Source organism: Tarenaya hassleriana, unplaced genomic scaffold (assembly GCF_000463585.1).
Source record: "Tarenaya hassleriana unplaced genomic scaffold, ASM46358v1 Cleome25, whole genome shotgun sequence".
In the NCBI taxonomy this organism is placed as follows: domain Eukaryota; kingdom Viridiplantae; phylum Streptophyta; class Magnoliopsida; order Brassicales; family Cleomaceae; genus Tarenaya; species Tarenaya hassleriana.
In genome coordinates, this window is record NW_010965775.1 from 1,608,230 (window position 1) to 1,632,821 (window position 24,592).

The 24,592-nt window shown below is 39.5% G+C and overlaps 7 protein-coding genes across 9 annotated transcripts; 3 read left to right on the forward strand and 4 right to left on the reverse strand.

Moving 5' to 3' along the window:
- Positions 1 to 3,391: 3,391 nt before the first annotated feature.
- On the forward strand, positions 3,392 to 4,269 carry LOC104816470 (transcription repressor OFP13). The gene has a single exon (XM_010545317.1). The coding sequence runs from the start codon at positions 3,418 to 3,420 to the stop codon at positions 4,186 to 4,188; it is 771 nt and encodes a 256-aa protein (XP_010543619.1). The 5' UTR covers positions 3,392 to 3,417; the 3' UTR covers positions 4,189 to 4,269.
- An 838-nt stretch (positions 4,270 to 5,107) lies between these two features.
- Positions 5,108 to 7,263, reverse strand: LOC104816471. Its single transcript, XM_010545319.1, has 7 exons — positions 7,053 to 7,263; positions 6,825 to 6,933; positions 6,159 to 6,242; positions 5,979 to 6,018; positions 5,836 to 5,904; positions 5,576 to 5,685; positions 5,108 to 5,470 (listed from the first exon to the last, which is right to left on the reverse strand). The coding sequence occupies exons 1-7, from the start codon at positions 7,246 to 7,248 to the stop codon at positions 5,326 to 5,328; spliced, it is 753 nt and encodes a 250-aa protein (XP_010543621.1). The 5' UTR covers positions 7,249 to 7,263; the 3' UTR covers positions 5,108 to 5,325.
- Positions 7,264 to 7,558: 295 nt separating this feature from the next.
- On the forward strand, positions 7,559 to 9,290 carry LOC104816473 (nudix hydrolase 26, chloroplastic). The gene is made up of 6 exons (XM_010545321.2): positions 7,559 to 7,817; positions 7,923 to 7,973; positions 8,351 to 8,443; positions 8,602 to 8,696; positions 8,851 to 8,965; positions 9,082 to 9,290. The coding sequence occupies exons 1-6, from the start codon at positions 7,605 to 7,607 to the stop codon at positions 9,145 to 9,147; spliced, it is 633 nt and encodes a 210-aa protein (XP_010543623.1). The 5' UTR covers positions 7,559 to 7,604; the 3' UTR covers positions 9,148 to 9,290.
- Positions 9,140 to 10,937, reverse strand: LOC104816472. The gene has a single exon (XM_010545320.2). It carries the CDS (start codon positions 10,872 to 10,874, stop codon positions 9,399 to 9,401), a length of 1,476 nt encoding a protein of 491 aa, XP_010543622.1. The 5' UTR covers positions 10,875 to 10,937; the 3' UTR covers positions 9,140 to 9,398.
- Positions 10,938 to 12,204: 1,267 nt separating this feature from the next.
- LOC104816474 (basic leucine zipper 2) lies at positions 12,205 to 14,842 on the forward strand. The gene is made up of 5 exons (XM_010545322.2): positions 12,205 to 12,530; positions 13,123 to 13,673; positions 14,005 to 14,080; positions 14,216 to 14,342; positions 14,472 to 14,842. The coding sequence occupies exons 2-5, from the start codon at positions 13,132 to 13,134 to the stop codon at positions 14,636 to 14,638; spliced, it is 912 nt and encodes a 303-aa protein (XP_010543624.1). The 5' UTR covers positions 12,205 to 12,530; positions 13,123 to 13,131; the 3' UTR covers positions 14,639 to 14,842.
- Positions 14,843 to 14,911: 69 nt separating this feature from the next.
- LOC104816475 (charged multivesicular body protein 5-like) lies at positions 14,912 to 17,233 on the reverse strand. Its single transcript, XM_010545323.2, has 7 exons — positions 17,165 to 17,233; positions 16,418 to 16,569; positions 16,154 to 16,247; positions 15,903 to 15,974; positions 15,690 to 15,801; positions 15,384 to 15,544; positions 14,912 to 15,142 (listed from the first exon to the last, which is right to left on the reverse strand). The coding sequence occupies exons 1-7, from the start codon at positions 17,231 to 17,233 to the stop codon at positions 15,089 to 15,091; spliced, it is 714 nt and encodes a 237-aa protein (XP_010543625.1). The 3' UTR covers positions 14,912 to 15,088.
- A 612-nt stretch (positions 17,234 to 17,845) lies between these two features.
- On the reverse strand, positions 17,846 to 24,074 carry LOC104816476 (nuclear pore complex protein NUP1). 3 transcript variants are annotated; one of them, XM_010545326.2, is made up of 10 exons: positions 23,578 to 24,074; positions 23,142 to 23,188; positions 22,897 to 23,021; positions 22,501 to 22,705; positions 22,054 to 22,350; positions 21,898 to 21,975; positions 21,180 to 21,803; positions 20,340 to 20,830; positions 19,330 to 20,201; positions 17,846 to 19,239 (listed from the first exon to the last, which is right to left on the reverse strand). In XM_010545326.2, the coding sequence occupies exons 1-10, from the start codon at positions 23,900 to 23,902 to the stop codon at positions 18,335 to 18,337; spliced, it is 3,969 nt and encodes a 1,322-aa protein (XP_010543628.1). In that variant the 5' UTR covers positions 23,903 to 24,074; the 3' UTR covers positions 17,846 to 18,334. The 3 variants fall into 3 exon arrangements, with proteins under 3 accessions (XP_010543628.1, XP_010543627.1, XP_010543626.1); XM_010545325.2 differs by having other exon boundaries at positions 17,846 to 20,201; positions 23,142 to 23,185; XM_010545324.2 differs by having other exon boundaries at positions 17,846 to 20,201.
- Positions 24,075 to 24,592: the final 518 nt, after the last annotated feature.

Consider the following 24,592-nt stretch of genomic DNA (forward strand, 5'->3'; position numbering starts at 1 on the left):
GGGGGGGGGGGGGGGGGTCAAAAGATGTAGTTGAGTTTTGGCGGTGGCCATGTGGAACATTTAAACATACTGTCCAAATGCAATAACTCGTATTATTTGGACGTTTCTCTAACTTTGAAATCATAATGTATATTTTCATACGAACATATTTTCAGATAATATTTACTTCTAAATAAAATATTAAATACAATCGAACGTATAAGAAGAACAGAACAACGAAAAACAGGTCATTTTTTTTGTACGTATTATAACTCACAACTGAGTCAAACTCGCGATGAGGAAGAACGTGCTTGACTTTCGGACAAAAATAACTACAGTTGGCCACAGTAAATAAATCGGTTAGATGTATAAAAAAATATAAAAATTGAATTAAGGGTTATAAATTATAGAATTTTAGAGTTACATAATTTGATAATTTATCGACGTGACAGTCATATTTTCTGAACTTGATTAGATATCACGATTCTATCCGATCGATGATCGAGTAAAATTATATGAACGATAAAATTGCTATATGATTAATACCCATTTGAGTCTTATGTCTCAGATATTTAATGCAATAATGATTTGGAATTTCTATGTATTATAGTAAAAAAATTTATATGATTTATGTAATTATTTGCAAAAACCAAATATTTATAAATAAAAAAACGGATGCCAGATATTAATTTGTATTTGTTATCAACCATTACATGTATGGGTTATATTGCTCACGCAGAGCACGTGGAATGTGTACGTATGTCTGTACATATATTCTATTATGAGCAAAGCATAAGGGGCCCATGAGGTGGTAGTTTTGTTACATGATTATATTTTTTTTTGTCAAATTGTTACATGATAATTGCAGATTAGTTCGAGTTTATTAATTTTTTAAAAACATGTATTAATAATACTCTACATATATATATCTATATACATATAGTTAAAGACTTTATAGATTAGATGATAATTATATAATTAATCACGAGGGTCAACGAGGTCATGTCCTTTCATGCGTTGCTGGCTCTGTCTACTCGATGATTATCAGTAATGCTCATTACATGCTCTAATAATAATAATAATAATAATAATAATAATAATAATAATAATAATAATAGTAATAAAACCGGTTTAATGATGGTTCGTTTAAATTAGTATTTTACATGATAATCGTAACTGATTCACAATTTGGTTTTAATATCTACGCCAAATCTCTATCTTTTTGTTTCACATTTTAGAATTTAAATTTAATATAAAAATCTATTATATATTTCTTTTTAGTTTCATGCATTTCAAATTTTTTATTCAATATGTCGAAGTTAATTAATAAATACATATTTATTTGTATTGAAAAATTATGTGAAGGAGATTAGTGGATATTTTAGGGAAAAAAAAGGGATCGAAACCGTTGGAAGTTATGTATGATTAGATTCATATGCTAATGATTTGATCTAAGGGCCGACATACGTATCACTCGGTCGCACGAACACAATATTCGTTATATATACATATATATACACACATATATATATATTATTCAATATTAAGAAAATGTGACCAAGTGCATTTGCCCAATTAAATAATATTCATTTCATAGTTAAGGGAAAAAGGGGTCAAAATGGTTAGGTAGCTGCATTTTAAATTCAGTAATTTATTATTACTCAATGATAAACCCCTGCAACCCGTCACTAATAATTGCACAAATTGATCTTTGTTTATGCTTTTCTGACCATATTTGTTTAATTAAGTTGTCATATGTATTTTTTATATGAAAATGAATAAATTTCATTATCAGTACTTGAATAACAAAAAAATAAAATCAAACGCTACAAGCCTGGATTTTACATAATTAATGATTATCAAATAGTAAAATATCTATAAAGAAATAATAATATGTTCATCCATGCTTAACCAACACAAGCACGCTTGAAAATGTTGCAAGAATTTTTTTTTTTTTGGTGAAATGTGAATTATATATAAGAATGAATTTATTTGTTCTTATAGATGCAAAAGCAAAAACATATTATCAAGTTAAATATGTTAATAAGATTATTATTTGTTCTATAATTTTGATCCTAATATTTCCCGAAATTCCTCCATATTATAAATGCCAACATCTCATAAAAATCAAAACAAAATACCAAAGTGGACACTAACACCTACCACCACTGATCATCCGAATTTAATGATGGAATATCTTAATTAGCTATACCAAAATCGAAACAAGACAGATATTCCGAAAATGAAATAGATGGTAATTTATTTCCAAAAAAAAAAACAGAGTAAAATATAATGAGTTAGTCATATTTTGTAAAAATGGGTCTCCATCTACATACAGTATAAAATTACATATATATACGTATATATATGTACACATTCACAATTAATGTAAAGCGTGATTGGACCGTTGCCTATTAAATTGATCTCACATGAGTTTTGCACTCTCACGTCATTTCACACTTCCCATATTACGTACCATTTCTCATCCCATTTTCAAAGAAATTATAAAAAAAAGGCAAATGAATGACAAAATGATAAGAGTTAGTGATTAAATAACGTCAAAAAATTGTGCGTATGGCTAAATTCCTTGAAGTTTTATTGATTTGCTTACCCATGAAAACTTGCCAAAGATGGAACTAAAGCTTAGAGCCTTTTCCTTAGAGCGTTTTATAACTATATAATATAAAAAAAAAACTTGGAAATTAAAGCTTTTAGCTTTTTGTTTTTTTTGTTTTGATATGATTTTTGAAAAACAGAGAGGCAATAAAGAGGAGGGATTTGACAAGACGAAGGGAATGTGAGAGAATATGGTTTGGTCAATCAATATATTATATATATATATATTTCAATGCATGCTGTTGGTATTGGCCACCATGCAATGCAAGGCTCTTCAATATACGAAATTGTTTCCGATTTGAATTAATTTCTAAAATAAAATTAGTTAGTGTTAAATGAAAGATAAAAAAATTAAAATAATTTGATTATAAGAAAACAGCCATTGACCCGAATAACCCAATATAGTTTTTACAAAATCTAATAAAAAAGTAAAATAATAATTCAATCCAAATATAAACAAAACCTAACATATACATACCAAAAAAATCAAAATATCCCCACCCCTTTTTTGATAGAAAGAAATGTTGTAAAAACTTTGATTAAAAATATGAAAATTGGAATTGAAGGTTCAATCAAAGGATGTATTTTTTTTTTCTAATGGGTCAATACGCCCTGATATATATATATATAGTAGTGATTTATATATTAGATACATAAAATAAGTTCTGTCAGTAATTAATTTCAGCTGTTTGAGTGTTGACATTAACTAAAATTAGAAAAAAGGGAAAATATTAATTAGACACATGACCCTGACCCACCCACCAGCCTCCCTTCCCTTTCCTTTATATTATTCCCCTCTTCTATCTCCTTCTCCCTCCATTAATGCCCAACCCAAAAAAAAAAAAAAAATCGGGAAAGAAGATGAAGATCTCTTCGCTCTTCAAAAACATAGGAGGAGGAGGCGGATTACTCACAGTTCCTCTCTGTTACAACGCCAAGACCTTGTCGTTCAGAGTTGGAGACGATGTGATCAAGACGGTGAACTCGGTCTTCTTCGACCACAACCCCAGCCACCAAAACGGCGACGTACTGGAGGCCGAGACTCACGAGTCGTGGTTCACTAACTCGTCCGAGTCGGCGAGTTACTCTACCGAGTCGGATCAGGACCTCGACGCCGAGTCGCTCGAGATGGTGGTGCGCGGCGTGGTCAGATCGGAGCGGTTGTTCTTCGAGCCCGGTGTCACTAGCTCAATCGTGAAAGAGAAAGAGAACGCCGACAACCGCCGACAGGAGGAGGATAGGGATTGTCCGCCATTGGAGGACATCAGCGTGGCGGTGGCGATGGAATCGGAGGATCCGTACGGAGATTTCAGAAGATCGATGGAGGAGATGGTGAACAGTCACGAGGAACTGGCCAAGGACTGGGAGAGCTTGGAAGCGATGCTCGGATGGTACTTGAGGATGAACGGAAAGAGCAGCCACGGCGTGATAGTGAGCGCCTTCTTCGATCTCCTCGCCAGCCTCTCCGGCGGCGGGAGCACTCCGGCGACGGATTCGACTCGCTACTCGACGGGTGGTTCCTCATTACCTTCGTCGCCGGAGCATTCGTCTCGAGGTCAGAAGGAGATCGAAGAAGAAAGACGGAGCTGTTAGCCTCACGCGCTTACTTGTAATTTCTTTTTGAATTCTGTAAATTAATTAATTAGCGAGTTAAAGAAAATCATTGATATAGCTACAATATATGTTAGATTATCGTATCAAAAAAATATATGTTAGATTAAGATTTCACTAATCCTTTTCCCACGGCGTAAATCGTCGTCATTAACCAAATCAACACTATTTCGTCCCCAAAACCCGGCTGTTTCCTCATTACCTTCGTCGCCGGAGCATTCGTCTCGAGGTCAGAAGGAGATCGAAGAAGAAAGACGGAGCTGTTAGCCTCACGCGCTTACTTGTAATTTCTTTTTGAATTCTGTAAATTAATTAATTAGCGAGTTAAAGAAAATCATTGATATAGCTACAATATATGTTAGATTATCGTATCAAAAAAATATATGTTAGATTAAGATTTCACTAATCCTTTTCCCACGGCGTAAATCGTCGTCATTAACCAAATCAACACTATTTCGTCCCCAAAACCAAAACCGCATAACAAATTACATAACTCATAGGAAATAATAATAATAATAATATAGGAATTCTAAATATTTAATGCAATTAATTGCCTGAAATTACGGATCACTTCTTGTGAATCCTTTTTTTTTTTTGCTGCGTCATCATCATAACTTCCTCTCCTTATCTATTGCATTAAATGCAATTGGGGCGAGGATGTAACGTTTGCATTAAATTCCGGGACCAAACCTTAAGACACTTACGCTTTAACGTTGATATTATAAGCCTCATCTTCAATATTACACAATATCTTACGAGAGAGAGACAATATCTGGGCACTAGATTCATCTCGACAACGAATGAATCTTTTAGCCTACTAGTGGCTGATAATTCACTGGGTCCCAACCAAAACCGGTCTCTTCCTCGAAACCGGTTTAATAGCTCATAGAAGGCGACTAACTAGTTTCACACATCTATAGTGGGACCTTTTATTACAGAGAATGTTTCTTACTATGATGACATTTAGGTTCCGAAATTTGTGAAACTGAATCCGAATTTACAACCACATCATCCCCACATTGGATAGAGAGCATAGAAGAGATTCATTCACCCCACAAAGCAAATAGAGCCAGAAGTGTTTTACATTGTGCGGTTTTTTTTTTTAATCTATATGTACCTTCAAGACTGATGCGAGTCTGGATCTTTACCAAAACCCATCATAGCATGAGTCGCCAACATGGATCCTCTTCGGACGACTTCTAACATTCGTCCAACGAATGGGATGCTAACCGTGTCCTTGTTCCGTAGAGGCTTCTTGTCCCACCTGAGTATTCACGAGGCATAAGCCGGTTCACGATTTTATCAGATCATATGGATGCAGGAGAACAAGAAGTTGATGAATCAAAACTGTGAATAACAGTGCAGTTACCAGTCTTCGTGGCGAACAATCTTTCCATCCTCGACGTACAGTTTGATGAGAGAGATCATATCTATGTTCTTCCCCAGGAACTTGTATTGTTGTTTGTTGTCAATTAGAATCTGTGTCAAGTAATTGGTTTTCAGTGAAAGTTTCTACCATACAGAAGACGGGGGAATCCTCACAGGTGTAAAGAGACAAGTTGAAAGGAAAGAGAGCATCAACAGTAAACACGGCTCGTGAGGCAAAATGGCGAAGAAGAAGAGTCTAACCTCTTTCTTTCCAGGAGCAATTTCATTTTCCTGTATAGAGTATTCGACCATTCTTGATTCTTTAAACACCTGAAGCAAAGAAAATAAGTCGATGTTTTCCGAGTAAATCAAAGGAGCCTAGAGCAGAATGAGAGGAGTGGAACCTTTGGGATTGAATAAAAAGCTGATTTGATTTGCTTCACCCTGCAAACTCGAGGGCGTGTCGAAACTTTAGTGAGTGAAGAAAGTGAAAATTATGAATGTGACACACAATGCAATGCAAATCTTTGTAGTACAAGAATGCCACTTTATTAGTTTAAAGATGACATACTCCGATTACTTACCCCTGGGCATGAATCAACGGGTCTTCAAACGAAGCATTCCGAGCATAGATTTCAAAGTCTCTAGCAGTGGCACAAGACCCATACCTGACACGATCCACAAACCACGTCTGTGAAACACTACACTTCTTGAACAAGACTAACAACCTGAGTTAGCATACACTAGAACAAAATTCGATATATCATCTCATAGCGAACTGAAAAGACAAATGGTTGATCAAGATTCCTCTGCTCTGTTCAATGTCATAAAATCTATCATAACCAGAATCAACAAGCCCAACTCTACAAGGAAAAACACGGTTCAGTGTAAACAAAATCAGAATCCGTGTGGTATGAGTCTATGAGATGAGGTATATACTCTGATACACCATCTATTGATCTTGAAACTTCGGATTCAAGGAAAAACAAGGAGTGAGTACTTGGCTCATACCATCCCACAGGTCACCTTATATTCATATAAAGTTCAATCCGACGAACAAAATCTCCGGTAATTCCATACCTAATCTCAAACAATAGACTAATTTGCCTGAAAAATTACTGTTATGATCAGACACACACGGAACAGACCTAAAACAGAAGACAAAATCTACTGTGTGTGCCTTCAGTTGGCACGAATACATGGGATTTATACAGAGAGACCGAACAGACGCAGAGAGAGAAATTGCTCACAGATTGAGAATATGAGGCATTATGCGATCAGAAAAACGCTTATTCGCGTGGAATTCACAAGCCTCCTTCCCCTGACACTCCCTCGCGTGATCCACCGCTTCAGCTTCACCTAGGAAAACGCAAACGAGGACGACGAAGACGATAGAAGAAGGCATCGAAATCAGTTAGATCCAGAAAAGAGCAAGGGATGGAATCTTCTTATCGGGAATCAACCATTCAATCAATCACCTGAAGGAGACTGGTGGTGTTTCTCCATGGCTGTTGTCGCAGAGATTTTCTCGGGAACCAAGCAAGCTCGTGGGAGGTGGTGAGGTGAGGACGAGAAGCGAGGCAAAGACTCTTCCCGGACACGGAAGGGAGAAGAAGAAACGGCAGGGAGAAGATCGTGGTGTCTACGGATGCCACGTCGCACGAGCTTCTCCATATGTGTAGCCTTGACCGTTTGATCCTCTTTGAATTTTCAAAATGAAAAAAATATAAAATATTGTCTGAACAATTTGGGTTTTTTTGCTTCTTATAAATTGTTTTAATTTAATGGGCTTAAAAGGCCATGTGTATTCAAATACAGGATTGTTTTTGTAAATATAATACATTACAGGACTTGAGAGTAAAAAAAAAAAACAAATCAGAATTTTTTTGTGACATAAAGAAAGGGGTAGATTTCTATTCGGGTAATTTTCGTGGTGAAGGAGGGGTATTTTTGTCCAATCACTATATGTACTCCCGAGTGCCGAGTCGCTGAAGAGACCTGATGGTCTGCGAACATGCCTCGCCCGTGAGATGGCACTGAGCCGATCCCTTCTCATATATTCTGCCATTCCTCCTTTCCGAAATTACCCTTCGAAACCACTCAAATTCTCCGCTCTGCCCCTCCTCCGCCGCCGCCGTCACTCTCCTGCCTCCTCCGCTCGGTGCTCGTCGTCATCCATGGAGTCTCCTCCCGAAGGTTACAGAAGAAACGTTGGTATCTGTCTAATGAATTCTTCCAAAAAGGTGATTACTATTCTGTCCGAAGCTGCTTCTGTTGCCGTTGTTTCTGCATTTTTTTCCAGTCGTTTTTCGATATCTGATCAGTTGTTCTGAATGATTTTCCGGCAGATTTTTTCCGCATCGAGGTTGGATCTTCCGGATGCTTGGCAAATGCCTCAGGTCAGTCCTGATGAAACTTCGATCCCTTCGTAGCTTCATTGTGTCGATTCTATTTCGTGGATTGGGTCTTTTTCTTCTGATTTGTTACAGTCGGACATAGATGCTGTTTCAAGTTCTAGCTGTGTCAGACTGCATGACTAGACAGATTTTGTGAGCTCAAACCTTTAAAACCGATATGAATCCAAATCTAATCGATCTTCTGAGACCATAGTGTGTTGGTTCTTGCTTGTGAAATGTGGTTTTTTAGATCAATCAGGCACTACTTAGATTCTAGCTCGTGGAAGCAATTCTCTTTGGAGTTCCAGTAACCATGGTAGATTTTCCTATGAATTAATGATCTTTTGGTGTTTTTGTTTTACTGTCCTGTGTGGTAAAAGGGTGGAATCGACGAGGGTGAAGATCCAAGAACTGCTGCAATAAGAGAGTTGAAAGAAGAGACAGGAGTTCAGTCTGCCGAGATCATTGCAGAGGTGTCTAGCTACTGCATTGCCCGTGTTTTTTCTTCCAAAACCCTGTTCAGATGTTATGTAACTCTGCATTGAAATCGCTGCAAGAACTCCCGATCGGCTTCTCTTCCGTTTTCCTCGAGCTGTTATACTGATTAGTTTAATCTTGTTTGTCGTTGCAGGTACCTCACTGGTTGACATATGACTTCCCTCCGGATGTCCGGGAAAAACTCAGAGTCCGATGGGGATCAGACTGGAAGGGCCAAGCTCAAAAGTGGTGTGTGTTTCCTATATTTCAGGAAATGGTTTAGTACCTGCAGATTATGGTAGAAAGATTAGAGTAGAAGACAGTCTAGACAGCATGGACTATAGATGATGCTCCATCACTTTGTAAGGTGCTTATGAGTAAATTCATTCTTGGGAATGTGCAGGTTTCTCTTAAAGTTTACTGGGAATGATGATGAAATCAATCTTCTGGGTGATGGAAGTGAGAAACCTGAGTTTGGGGAATGGTCCTGGATGTCCCCCGAGCAAATAATCGAACTTGTGAGTGCAATTGTTTAGCTTCACACCGTTTGTATTCAGCTCCAACAAAGATTACATTTCACTCTCTGATGTTTGTACTCAATTGTTCATGATTGTTACATCGTTTACTGTATCAGGCTGCAGATTTCAAGAAGCCGGTTTACAAGGAAGTTTTTTCGGTTTTTGCTCCTCATCTCCAGTGAAATCTCATGCTGGTTTATTCAGAAATCTTCTCTGTATGATGAGCAGAAATACACAATAAACCGAGATGATGGATCTGTGAAACAGATTAGAGAAGATCTCCTTGAGTCTTCCACATTTCTTTCGATTCGAAGAATGAATACAATCCTTGCTTATTATCTCATTCTCTTATGATCTTGTCGGTGTTGTCTACTTGATCTGAGGACTGCTTACTCCTCGCCGACATCTAGATTCTCTGGTATGACACTTTGATCTATCCTCTTCTTGTCTTCTCGTCGAATATTCTTTCTATTTGATCAGCAACAATGCGGGCTACAATCTCAGGAGCAAATTTTCGGGTCATGTCCTCTCTGGCTCGGATTCCTTTAAGCTTAGCCTCATTAGGGTTACTCATCACATGCCTCATCAAAACCCTAAGCTTATCCACAGATGGCTCAGCCCACTGATGACCTTCGAATGGCCCTTCTTTCACTTCGCTCATCTCCTCCACCACCAATGGATAACCATTCTGATCTGTCAAAAACTCGGTAGGTCCTGACCAGTTTGTGGCGATGACGGGTAAAGACATGGCCATGGCTTCCACGACCGGTCTCCCCCATCCTTCACCTCGTGAAGGCAGCACAAACGCATCGGCTGCCTTGTATAACCGTGGTAAATCAACTTGGGCTATGTGGGTATCGATCACATAGACTCGAGGGTAACCCTGATCAAGCTCTTCCAGACTCGATTCTTCCACGAAATCCAGAATCTTGTTACCGAAATCGCTGTCTGAATGATACGGGTTTGTCAACAAGTACAAAGCTACATTGTCATTCCCAGAGAACTCATCTATGTAAGCTTTCAACAGCAAATCCCAACCTTTCCTGTGTTCCCACTTGAACACACTCAAGAACACAAACCCTAAACCTCGATTCTTCGAATCCAAACCCAAAACCAGATCTCCGATGGAGGACAGATCCAAAGGATCATACTTTGAAGGATCGAAGAACTCGACATCAACAGGCTGCACGATCTTGACAACCTTAGATGGATCAACGCCACTTCGAACAAACGAAGAGACATGAAACTCAGTAGGAACCCAGACATAATCCATCTTGTTACAACGATTTACGTGTTCAGGATTCACTCGATCGGTCTCGAACATTGTTCTACCGATCACAGACAAGAATTCTCCGTACCCACTGGGAGGGCAAGGAAGGGTTTCGAACAATGGCGGGTACCAAGCACCAGGCTCGCTATGGCAGACGACGATCGTCTCGTTGATACTACATTCTGCTCTGTACATCTCCATCGCCAATCTCTTCACGTTCTCAGGCAATCCGTTCCAAAATTCGACGGATTGGAGATCGCCGTGATGTTCGATGGCGAGCCGAAATCTAGGGTTGATTTGGAGACGCTGATGCAGTGACAAGATGTAAGACCAAGCTTCTGAGCTGTACCCACCACCTGAGAGGAACGGAGCCATCCAGAGGACACAATGAGATGATGGATTCGAATTGGGGGTTAGGGTTTTGGGAGTTTTCCCAAACCCTAAACTGGATCGAAGAAAGCTGGAGATGCGGCGGTGGATGAGGGCGAATCTCAGCTGTTGGGTCTTGTAGAGATCAGTGCTGGTGAAACTTAACATTACTATCGCAAGAACAAGCATGAAGAGTGAAAACGAATAGATGAATACTGAGAAATTCTTTCGCCGCCATGGATGATTTTCTCTCTCTTCCTGCGGATCCATTGATGCCTGCTTCGAGGTGAGAAGAGAGAGAGAGAGAGAGAGAGAGGGAGTTTGGATGTAAGGCCCACTTTGGTTCTTGTGGGCCCATTGAGAATAAGATATGCCCACCTTTGGGCTAAAGTACAAATATTTTCGGCATTTTGTAATAATTAAGTGACCATATGTCTAATCACAATCATATATTTTCCACATCATTAAATTTTTTAAATATATTTAATTTATATGTATGTTGCAAATATATTTAATCTCTTTGACCGACTGGATATCATATTTCAACATCATTAGATTTCGGTCAAAATATTAGTAAATCATTTCTAATGTAGCATAATAGTTTATATACCGAACTGAAATCTTCTATAGAATGAGATTCCAACTCCATCATTTTCTTATTCTCCATTATATTACAAAATATACAGTACGAAAGTATCATATATTTTGATGTATCAGTATATATACACGTGTGTATTAATGAAACTATATTTATTATTTTAAAATTTGATTCATTTCTAGCTTATTTACATTTATATTTCCTTAAAAATATTTCTTTTTGTGTGATAAGATTTAATTTGAATCCGATTAATTTAAAGAGATTATACAGAATGAATGTGTATATTAAATTTAATTAGTTTCAATTAAAATTTTTATAAAACATGTGCATGTTTTTTGAGAACTTTCTAGATTTGAAGCAAAGATAGAGACTGACTTGTACGTTAGATATGGGGGGGGAAGTCCTTTGCCCCACCACCAATCCATCCCTTTTACTTCAAGAAAATATAGTTCCTTCTTTAGCTTATTTATAATAATTATTATGTTTATATTTCCACATTCTTTTGTATTTCATTTTCGCATTCTCCCACACCGGAAATCTTAATTTTCTTTAATTTTAAAAATAAATATTTTTATATTTCGATGCCTATTAAATAATTTTGTCACTGGGTTTAGAGAGTGTTATTTTTATAGTTGATAGGATCTACAAAAATAAAATTATTATATGCATTTAATATAAATTTTAATCCAATCATTCACGAAGATGTATATTGTTGTTTGCTTTATAATGTTGATTACTTTATCTAACAATTCCGTATATTGATATATAATAATTATTATCATTGGCAAGCTTTCTTCCTTTTTCAATTTTTTAAATTTTAAATATTTTGATTCCGAACGTTTTCGACAGATGGATTCGACGAAATAAATATAAATATAATGCAAGTACATCATAATAATAAATTGTAATTTAAGTGCAATAAAAGAAAAATAAAAAATAAATTAAACTTTGGGGGCATGGTGGTACGGATGGATGGGTAGTCTACTTGCTATTGACCGATAGAAATTAGGGCCCGACCCGTCCGTACGATTCGGCTCCAGCCAATTGGGGGATTTTGTTTTGGCCTCCTCTTCTCACATACGCTCTCTGTATGTATATCGATCCGTATATGCATGATACGTGTATATATATATATATACGCGCACCAGAGGAAAAGAGAATATTTATGTGCAAGTTGCAGCAGCTGTCGAGCTTGAGAGAGAGAGAGAGATGATTGGTAGCGCACGCTAATATCCTTCGCCCACACTCGTGTTTTCGTTCGTTTGCCCTGCATTGCTCCGTCGCTTTCTTCTTCGCCGAGAAAATCTTTTCCGGAGTATAAAACGAGGGTAAGTGAGAAATCTCCGGTATGACTTAGACAGTTTCACCATGTTCTTGATCTGGGTTTGTTCCCGATTCTCGTCTTATTCGATCGAAACTCGTGAATTTCGTGGGTTTCGCCGTTTAGTGCGTCCCGTAAGGATTTCTGGGTTTTCGTTGTCTTTTGCACTGTTTGCGTTGCGAGGTTTAAATCTGGTAATGGATGAGGGTGACTGTTGCATTGTTTGATGTTTTCCGTCTGAATCGGGTTTTGTAATGATTTGTTTCGTCGTGTGGGGTAAGTACAAAAATGGGTGTCTCGATCTTTCTTCTCACAGATTTGGAAGAAGAAATTCTTTGCCATGTGATTTCTGTTTGGTTGCCGAGAAAATAAGTGTACGGAGCTGGAAAATGGGCTTCAAAGCCTTGTGTCTTTCTGGTGTGTACCATCACTATTCCCCTAAGAAAAAGAAGGAAAATTTTCACAATTTTCTCACTTTGCCACTGTGTGCGCTACTTCATTTGTGTTTATCTTTTCCTTGTCTTGAAGAAGCTCTAAATTATTGGATTCTCACATCAATTTCTGAAGCACATTGTCACTGTGAACATCAACCATTGCAGGAATTCATCATGTCAAAGCCTGGTCAGCTTCCACCTCGATGCCCATCTCATAAGAAACAACAGACATCTAACCCCGTCTCCGATGTCTTTTCTTCTTCACCTATTGAATCATACATTGGCCAGTTTCAGCCTTCTCCTCAAGATTCCACGCTCAAGAATCAGCCAGCTTGGCTAGACGAATTGCTTGGGGAGAAACCACATGGGAATCTAATGGGAGGCCCTCTCCGCCGATCAGCTAGTGACTCAGTTGTGCTTATGGGAGACCTCATTCACGACTTGTCGGGTTTCAATATCGAAGATGAAGAAAGTTTAGGGATTGAAGCTTGTGGGGAACTGCAGTCAGCCTGTGTCTATGGTCCCAATTCGCCCAGGACAAGGAACAACCCCGCCTTCTCTAACAACACTATAGCTTCAGCCTTTTCGGGGTATGATTCTCAGAAATCACACCAGAATTTGGAAGATAATGTGATTGGCATCAGCTGTCAAGATTTGACAGAAAACGCTAGTGGTCAGATGGGCACACAAAATTCAGAAATGAGAGCCACAAAAAGGTTGGAGAACACTCCTCTTTCTTTAGATGTTTAGATAGATCACCGCCATGAATCTCCCTTACAGCAACTCGTATCTGATTTCACGCCACTCTAGTGCATTATCTGCGCTGCTACCATGGCAACAATTTCGGTGGATATACCAATGACCCTTTTGATTGTTTGGTTAATATTGACACAATTCACGCTTCTTCATATGGTTGTATTAAGTTCTTTTGTGAAACTGTCAGGTCCACCCTTCACTTTATATACCGGCTTATTGTTTACATCTTCTACTATTGTGCCCCTCTATTGATTCCTTCTTCTTGTTCTTGTTCCTCTTTCCATATTTCAGGAATCCAGGACAGCGTTCAAGAGTTCGTAAACTCCAGTACATCGCTGAACTCGAAAGGACAGTAGCCATGTTACAGGTACAGTTCTAAAATTTGAACTCTGTTCCAATCTGCAAACCCTAAACCCACTTGTTACTCATTGTCCTGCACCAATTTGGCTGTACTTCTATACATTGGAAGCAGATTTACATTGTTAACCAATCGTTTTTGCAGAATGTGGAAGCAGATTTATCAGTGAGAGTAGCAACTCTTCTCCAGAAACGGGCGGTTCTGTCATTGGAGAACAGCCAGCTGAAGCAGCAGATGGCGATACTGAAGCAGGATAAGATGATACGGGAAGGTAATAGGATTACATTCATGGATTCGGGTCATCGGTTTTCTCTTCAAGTTTGTTCCTTTCATGGATGAAAACCACGAATACAGTCGTTATCGATAGATTCATACACTGATTACGCCGTATTGTACGCAGGTGAATACCAGTCACTGAAGAAGGAAGCTCAGAGATTGAAACTGGGATTGGGAAATTTGGCGAGCAACAACAAGAAGCTGTACAGGGCAAACTCGGCCCCTAATAAAGCAACTCCAACACATATGGACTGGAACATGTTCGACATGACAAGACACAATCTCAACTAAATTCAGGAACAGGAGCTAAAATCTGACAACTTAATCAGGGTTCTGTCTAATATCCACGTCAAGTCCCTTATATCATGTTCTTTACCTTTTGTTTTGTTTAAGTCCAATATTTACAGAGATAGATATGTACTTTGGGTACCAAGTATTCCACTTATTAGGAAGAAAGTACCAAAGCATTTCTAAGCTATGTTTGTGATGTTAGTGGATTCAAGTAGAGTCTAATGGTTTAGCTGAATTATTATAAACACACACACATATATACGTACACATATATTGAAAGTGAAAGTGAGATTGATTTATAAAGAAAATTCCAATCTTCTTGACGCACGTATCAACTATATATCCTCTAAAACCCAATAGAGAACAAAGATGAGGAAACAAAGTTAATCAAGTTTCTGCACAGAGATGAATTTTGATGAGATAATACACACAAGTGTGAATCTATAACTTTTAGCCTCGGATCGATGCCCTTGGTACTGCAGGTAATCCCAGTTCGTCCTCGGCCTGTCACCACATTCAAAATATATCGATAATGAGATTTCACAATCATACAGGGTTTACTGGTAAATCGACATAAAGCATTTACTACTCAAAAGGGTAGGGGTTTACTCCAGTGGAGGAAATAAGGGTGTAAAATATGTGGAAACTTTCCAATTGCAAACTCTATCTTGTGTGTCGAAATTTTCTACATGAACACGGTGAACAAATTAAGAAACAGAGAAGAAAAAGGTCCAGAAAAATTCACCTGGTTATTCACTCGTCCAGCTGGAACTGCTGCGTGTCCGGTAGGTGCTGGAGGCAGGTTAAGTTCGGTTTCAAGATCAGGTTCCTTGTCAGGTTGGAGATAAGAAGGGACTCCATCAGCTTCAGTTTCGTTACCCATGTCGGCTTCAAGAGCATCAAGCTCTACAATACCAAACCATTCAGACGTGTTCAGTAAAAAAATACTCAAAAAACGCAATGCAAAGATTCTTTTTTTTCTGCCGAATAAGCAGTAGTTTCTACAAAAAAGTGAAGGGCAGATAGGAATTTCCTCAGAACAAGAACCTACCACCCATAAGGTCATCCTCGTCAATGTCATCAGGGACACTGTAGCTCCTACCGAGTGTCTCTTGAATTTCATTGCTCACGTCCATCAAGTCCATCATCTCATCTTGCAAATTCTGTAGTAAACAATAAGCGGAGGGAGATTTGATAGTATCGGGTAAATCAGCACTAGAAAGCCTGTAGAGGAATAGAGAGCTTGTAAACAACTTAAACATACATCTATATCTTGAATTTTCACAGTTTTCATCATTCCTTTCAGCTCCTTGTTCGCAGATTTCAGTGCCGTCATCTGAAAAATAACAACGGTTTAGAAGATATTCAACATTCAAAACAACCACAAATCCACCTTGGATCCTTTTCATAGTTCGATTATATGCATTCATGCTCATCAAGCATCATATATGAGAAGTATGTCCATTTGGGATTTGATCTTTTGCAGGAACAATGAGAAAGCAAAGCTATACATACAGTTTGTTGAGCGTCTTTGAGGCCTTCGGCAGCGAATGAGACTTGATCAAGGTTAAATGTCTGATTATAGAGCATGTCACGTTGTCCTTCATACCTGAGCAATAGGTAAGAACGTTTATAAACAACAATCACTGAACAAAACATGTACTGAGCATTCATAAGCTTATTAGAGAGAATACAAAGAGGAACGGAAGGTGGAATCGGTTATAGCAACTCCCTGCTCCTGAAATCCGTGACCAAAGGTACAAATGGAGATAAACTCACATTTTCTTCTGCTTTAGAACCCGCATAGCCCGAGCTTTGATAGCTTCCTGAGCTGGACCAGGTCTCGTCTTCTTTATCTGTTCTCTATATTTGCAGAGTTCAGCATCGAGCTTCTTAACCTTATCCTCTACCGAGTCCCCTCTTTTGTTGATCTGAGAACACAGAATGAAGTTTTTTTAAAGGGAAAGGCCATTGTCTTCACCATAACAATGTCAAAAGCCTAAAAGAACAACAACCGAAAAAGAGACAACACTAAATAGATTGCAAAGATTTCTGCCCCCAAAATTGAGACGTAAGAAAAAGGAAAACTCCAGAGAACCAGGGATGCACTCGAATATCATGTGCAGTACATATAATTAGAATCAGAAGCCGTTCCATCAAGCACATGGCTAATCATTGAACATTCTAGACAAGGATCTAACTTTTGATGATCTTAGTGGTTTCATCAGCTCTTAAAAATCTCCCACAAGATCTCCGAATCCAAATCTAACACCACAAAAAAAAAACAGAATCTCAAACGCAACCTTCGATCTACCCGTCTGTAGGACGAAACCAATACGATGTTCGAGGATCAAACACGATAAAACCCAGAAATCGACGGCTAAAACCAAAGATTTCTCAATACGAACATACCCAGAAATCCCCAACTCTCTACATTCCACTGATTTCAAAGCGATATCGCTGATTGAGACGAGAACAAGGAAACCCTAAAACAGGATATTAGAAATTAGAAAGAAGAATAAGAACCCGATCGGAAGCATCTTGAATGGACGGAGGAGGCTCGTTGTTCTTCTTCGCGCCGAAGACTCTCTTCATCTTCCCCGAACAAATTCAAAAAAATCTCAGCCACCGCAGAAACAGAGAGAACTCCAGAATCCGGAGAAGATTGCCAAAGCTTCGAATGATTGAAATCCCAAAGTATCTTCCTTTCCACAATACCTTTTCTCTTCGGGGGGTTTTTTTGGGTTTTCGTTTTATATTTAACCCAAATAATAAAGTTTGGACATTTTATTGTCGGACTGACTTTTGTATTTAAAAATAAAAAATAAAAAATAAAAAATAAAATTCAATGTCAATGGTCAGCGAAAGAAGTTTCTCAGAAGGTGAAGATATGAATGAATATCCATGGAACTCTTTTCACCACGGCACGTTTTATCTATCAAACAAGTGCATACATACATACATACATACATACATACATACATTCCGTACACATCATAGGTAAATTTCCTAATTTTGGATACTGATGGTACTCTGAAAATCTACAATCATACGGCACATAAATAACTTATTTACTTTTTAAATTGTTTTTTTTTAACCAAAACTACTCGGAAATTGCGTAGATTGTTCCATTAATCTTAAATTACATTTGAAAATAAAAACCATTAAACAAGAACTAAAACAGTATAATCCAAATAATAATGGAAAGATACGTATAAAATCGGAAAAACATTTATAACTCTTTTTTTTTATGTAGTATGTTTTTGCTTCAACGAGGAAGAAGTGTCTGGTCTATCTTTGTGAGTTGGCAACTCGACAAGACTCGACTCAGACTCGGGGTCTCTCTTGTCTCCTTCATGTTACAGATACTCTGCCCACAAAAAAAAAAAAAAAAAAAAGAGAGTACACAGTAGACTAAAATTCCATAACAGTGTTCTATAGTGTTACATGCTTCAATCTTTTTTTTTTTTTGAGAATACAAAACTTCCCTACAAATTTATACCTGAGGATTCCATCCAAAGCCAATAATCTGAAAAACAAACGGCTACAATCGGCACAAGCAGAAGCAGCCAACAGTTACAGCCCCCATCTCAGTATTCTTCCCTTTACCCTGGGGGCTGGACTCAGGGAGAGGTGAATACTCTTCCGCCAATACAAGCAGGGCAAAGCAAGTGTATCGTTTTCGGGTTTTGTACCTTATTTCTTCTGTCGCCTGTTCTTGTTCACTCTGATGAATTTCCTGCCGGACTTGTCACCCCCCGTGCTTCCCAGTGAGAAGCTCCCACCTCCTCCGTTGAACTCGAGACTGCTCGATGCCTGGAAAGGAGACGGGTTGTTCGGTTGGCTTCCGAACTGGAACGGGCTTGCGCCACTCGGAGGAGTGGCTGCAGCTCCAAAAGCAAATGTTGGATGTTGAGGCGGTGCAACCGCTGCTTGGCCAAACATTGGAACCACAGATGTTTTTGCCTGGTCAGTGTCCTCTGCCATGCTATCTTCCATGCTCATTTGATCGTTGTTGTTGCTACTACCATTCATAGCGGGCGGAGGTGTGGCACCAAAAGTGAACCCAGTGGTTGAGCCGCCGAAAACCGGCTGCGATGGAGTGCCTGCAGGGGTTGAGCTCCCGAATACTGGCTGAGATGGAGTGGCTGCAGGGGTTGAGCTGAAAGTAAAAAAAGATGAAGATGAAGGTGCACTGGCAGATGATCCTAAAATAGGCGCTGTAGTGCTTGAACCAGTGGCAGAACTGGAGGATCCTCCAAAAGAAAAGGTGGGTGTTGAAGAGGAGCTAAATGAGGAACCAAACGCAGGAGTAGAGTTGGAGGGCTGCCAGTTTGAACCAAATACGGTAGACATCGTAGTACTGCTACTGGAGCTGGCAGAGTTTGCTGCTAAAGGCGACAAACCAAGCTGAGTGTTTGAGCCTGTGCCAAATTGCAGAGTTCCCGAGGTCGAAGATCCGAATGTAGAACTGCTAGATGCAGTCGAGGTGCTCCCAGGCAAACCAAATGTAGGAGTTGATGCAGATGAACCAAACTGAAACGGGGGGCTTTGAATTGAACCCGTGGTTCCGCTCCCAGGGTTACCCATCTCAGCATTAGCTGCACCGAAAAGATTCGAGGTCTGAGATTGAGAGCTAGCAGCAGAAGCTGCTGCACCAGCGGTGAAACCAAAAATGCTACTACCAGTACCAGTACTCGAGGCTGTGCCTCCGAAAAGGCTGCTTCCGGAGCTTGTCAAAGCAGGAAAGGTACCAAATATACTACTGGTAGTGGTTGATGCAGAATTGCCGGCAAAAATATTGCTTCCTGTAGCTGAAGTCCAGGAAGATGTCACACCAAATATGCTACTTCCTCCACTACCAACAGCAGGAGACGCAGTAATAGAATTGTTTGAAGTGCTTCCACCAGCTGCAGCAGATGTCCCGCCAGAGATATTGCTACCTGCATCTGTGACGGCAGGAGAAGAGCAGGCAAACATGAAACTTGTTGAGCTTTTGATTGCTGAGGATTGTTCAGCAAAAGGACTGCTCCCACTGCTTGGAACTGTTGAAGCTATACCACCAGATGGAATGCTGGTTAAATTGCCAAACGTTGAATGTGTGATACCGGTAACTTTGGAAACCTGATCGGTGGATGAAGAAACCGTTGATGCTGCAAGTGATGCAGCAGACTCCCCAAACTTGAAAGTTTGTGTGGTAGAAAAGTTGGGTGCTAAAGGTATCGAAATGCTAACAGAGCTGCTGTCTTTGTTGTTACTAGCAGGCAAGTTTCCGGATACACCAGTTGTCGAAGGGGTAGAAGCAAAACATTGTTCGGAGCTAGCTGGCTGAGTGATGGAGCTTGTAGAAGGTAAATCTGATATGTTCGTGGGAGAAAGAGGAGTTGAAGGAGGAGAGCCCTTATTTGGAGTTGGACTAGCAGCTGCGGCTCCAAATGAAAATATACTACCATTAAGCGATGATGATCCTGAGGTAGTTGATCCAGCTCCCGAGGCACTGCTTCTGACAATTTTGCCAGACTCAGGTGGTTTTGTAAGAGGCTCTGATGTTCCAAAAGTAAAGCTGCAAATTCAAGTAAGAGAGACAGAAGTTATAGATCAAAATCGGCAGAAGAAAATGTGCGGCTAGAGGCTCACTGGTGGAGTCATGTAAAATAATTGTTCCTATGGAGATGATAGGAATTGGAATTAAGGTACCTACCTGGGCTTTCCAGAATTGGTCTCGGAAGCTGCATCAGACTTTTGATCAAACGGGTTGGCCAACCCTGATGAAAAGAAGACACTAGACATACCAGGAGTAACTTTCCTAGGTTCTTTCACAGAGTCAATTTTCTCCACCGAGCTAAATATAGCAGGAGAAATGATTGATTGCTCTGTTGCAGCACCTTTGCTAAACTTTGAAATTGAATGATCACCCACATCACCTTGTGCAACAGCTTCAGTGGCAAATGCAGTGAACTTAATCTCGGTGCTCTTCCCAGTTGCGACAGTACCATTAGATGTACCGTAAGAAGTGTCACCGTTAGAAACAAATGTTGCCAAGGGCTTGACTTCAGAAGAAGAAAATGGTTTCTCCCATTTGGCCTTGCTGATACCAGTGTCACTGTCCACTTTTGAGGCATTCATTTTTTCCTTCACTTCAACTGGAGGAGTAGATGCAGCATCATGATCATCATCCAACTCCACCAGATCCTGCACGATTTAACCATTAAAAAAGTTTCAAGATATACGCAAAATTAATGAGGAACGTTTCATAATTCAAAATATATTTACAGGAGAGGATAAGTTCACAAATGGAAAACATGAATTTTCCAAGGTAATGCTCGTATAACAAATCATGAGAAAAAACATTTTTTTTTGGTTCATGGGAAGGGTAAGGCTTGATAAAGTCTATAGATTGTTTATGTGGGATATAACTTAGTGGCAAAGCAACTCATGGCTAGATCACTACCGAATTCAGAACTGAAACACTGCATTACCTCAGAACCAGAATTGACAAGACAAAAACTATACACATAAGAACTCAACAATAGATAGCTACCTCATGAGCACTCATCCGAAATGCCCTTTTCTTTGGAGGGTGCTCTTCCATAGAATTTGTCGCCGGCAAGCAAGTGCCTTTAACATCAGCATCCTGATCATTTTTTGAAGCTGTCTTAGTTATGGTATTGACAGCAGTGAAAGGCTTCTCAGTACGAGCAAAAACCACTTGAGAGCCACTCTCTTTATGTCTGTCTTCCTTTTGGTAACTAGAACCAGGCGAACCTCCCAATTTCTTCTCTTGGAAGTTCCCCAAGAACTTTGGAGCCTCCACATGCTGGAGGCTTTTAAGAGCTGGCTCATGTATCATGGATGGAGATAACTTTGTTGGTGACGTCTCTCTTGTAGAGACCAATTTATCAAGTTGCTGCAGTATTTTTGAAGCCATCTCACTGGACTTGGAAGGAACAAGATTCAAACTTGGACCTGGAATATCCTCTGCACTTTCTTTAGACGTATGTGTAAAAATAGGTCCCACTTGTTGGTATGGTGAAGAAGCATGTTGAGAACCGGAAGCAGGTAAAGCCAAGCTCCTTGATAGAAGGTTAGATTTCTGCCGGATCCTCCTAACAGGGCCCACAGATCCCATATCATTGTCTAAGACTGAGATTCTTCGTTTGAGGCTCTGCCAGAACAAAAAAAAAGAGCCATATGAACAGTTTGTTTTGAAGATACACCTGACCACAATATCATTTTGGTGTTTAGTCCAAGAAAGTTACCATTTGAACCCCTTGTCTAGATCCAGACGGTATGCTTTCTTCCCATGTACTCTGAGATGCTGGCAAAATTGAGCCAACCTGGAAAATACAGCTCATCATGAAACTGAAACAAGTTGCAATTCAACAATAAAACAAAATATGAGTCAAAATACAGACCTTCCCAGATGACTGAGCCCTAGAGTATGGTGTCCTGGACATGCTATAAACTGCAGATCTGCCTCGAGCTCTTGGGGTAACAAAACCATTATCAGGAAGCAGATTCTTCCCGGAAGACCTTGGCACCAATGGCATCATAAGAGATTTTGAAGGAAACGAGGTTCTACTCAAGAAAACAGAATCTTCTCTACCCGCTTGACCACGCAATCCCAACATCGAAGGAGATACTTCTGAAGGTCTGCTGCCCATGTAGGCTTTTGCAAGCTCCGCTGGTGAAGCAAGACACTCATCACGAACCTGAGAAGTTAAAGAATGGAAATTAAAGATTATAACACTACTATGCATGGAAATGAAATCCAGACATGACACTATAGCATGCATCAACTGTATTCAGATGAGCTTCTAAAAGAAGTTAGTGAACATGAAGAGAAGCAGCAGTTTTCTTACATCCGAACTGCCAAGAGGTGTCAAAACAGATTTTTTCTGATTCCCGTTTTCCATAGACATAGTATGTGTACGTCCCTGATCCCTGTCATGCGAAGGCATTGGCAATGCCTTAACATTAATTTCCTCAGCTCTCTGTTCCTGCTTCCCCATAGATGATCCCGCGGCTTTGGAATGCAGTAACGTAGTTAACCGATCAATTTCAGATCTGTGTAATCATACAATTGATAAAGAAAAGTGTGAAAACATAATCTGAAACAAAAAACAGAGACAAAATACTGCAAATTATAAGAAGACAACACCAATGGGAAGCACAGAACCCAAACAATTAGGGTCTTTGCAGTCCCGGTTTTATGGGTATACATGCATGATAAATGCAACACACGAAAAACAGTGTACCTTGTAAAAGTCTTCTGCTTTAAAATTTGCTCAAGATCTGTAAACCCATCCTTGATCCTCATACTACTTCTATCAACAAATGCACTGGTATCTTCCACTTGGATCATTTCATTCTTATTGGGTAACTTTTACATATCATGTAAATACATAAATTTTAGAACATATATCAAAGAATAAAACGCTAAGGAAATCCGACTACAGAGAAACAAAAATCTCATTAGGAAAAATGCAGCCCATGTACTTACAGTCTGGACGCCCTTTGAGTCACCTCCCTCCATCTCCAGATTCACTTCTGGTCCATGAAAACAGAAACGAGGCACCTTAATAACATTCATGCAGGAAAGGTAAAATTTCGATACACAAAATGCAAGAACCACCATTAAACCCACAAAATGGATAATCAGCTCCCAGTACAGTTCCAACCGTACCCCCAACAAATTGCAGAAAGGTTCCTTCCAATAATACGCTAAAGCTTGCCAGGTACTTTCCAAAGTATATTTAAGCATTCAAAAAAAAAAAATAACGCATCCCAAAATCAAAATGTTTCTCCTCTCACTATACTTCTATGAGCAAATAACGAACTTTAAAGCTAAAAGACTACAAACCCAGAAAAGGCCTGACTACAAGCGAATAAACAGACAAAAAAAAACTTTTCGACTGAAAGAACAACAGATCCCTTACCATTTTCCGGAACCTGCTGTTGCTGCTGTAGCAACAAAGGAGCATCACCTTGCGGGAGGCGTTTCCGAAAAACCGAAGCAAATAGCCTATGAGCACTATAAGTGATAAGCCTCTGCGCCGGATCCACCAATCTCGAGATCCATCCACCGCCGTTACCATTTTCTCTGCCGCCTCCTCCGGCAAGGCCAGGTGTCCTCACCGAAATCGGTGGCCGATCATACGGCGTCGTCTGAGGCCTTCGAGACGGCCGCTTCCGGAACTTCCCTCCGGCTCCCAATCCGTCGCCGTAGGGATTGTTGCTCTCTCCCCTCGCCGGAGTAGCCATTGGGTTGACGAAGAGGGTACCAAATCTAGGTTTTGACAAACTTTCAGAAAGAAGGAAAAATTGCGAAACCCAATTCAGAGAATAGGGGAATCGGAAAATTTTTGGGAATTAGGGTTTGTATCCCAATTTGCGCGCACAGACGCAAAGAAAGGAAAATAAACTTAGGGTATCAGAAAAAAAAAAAAAAAAAACGAGAGGAGCGCAAAGCGAAGAACCTCCACAAGGGTATATTTGTAAATTTTGTTAGGCCCTACAAACCAGCGAGAGCGACCGTCACGGGGGAACCAAGACAGGCGATCAAAAACCGTTCGATCAAACCGTCAAAGAAGGCAACGTCATGATACTCAAGATCCAACGGTGGATATTTGACTGTGATGATAGAATCTCATTGTCAACGGTGAATTTATAATGATGATAATGATGGGCTGGGTTTTTTGAGGACATAATGGGCCCATTTCCCACTTGCTTCATTATGGGCCTGTTAGTACTAAGAGACCCATACATATATATATATATATGGAAATCATGAAATAAAACTAGATTTGCCATTTATATATAATGATCCCACTGCAATTATTCTTTTTAAGAATAAAAGTATAAAATTTATGTGTATTTCTAGATAATTTCGAATCAAGTAGATAATATATAAAATTGGACTTCATTATTCAACATTTGGGATAGAGAGAAGAT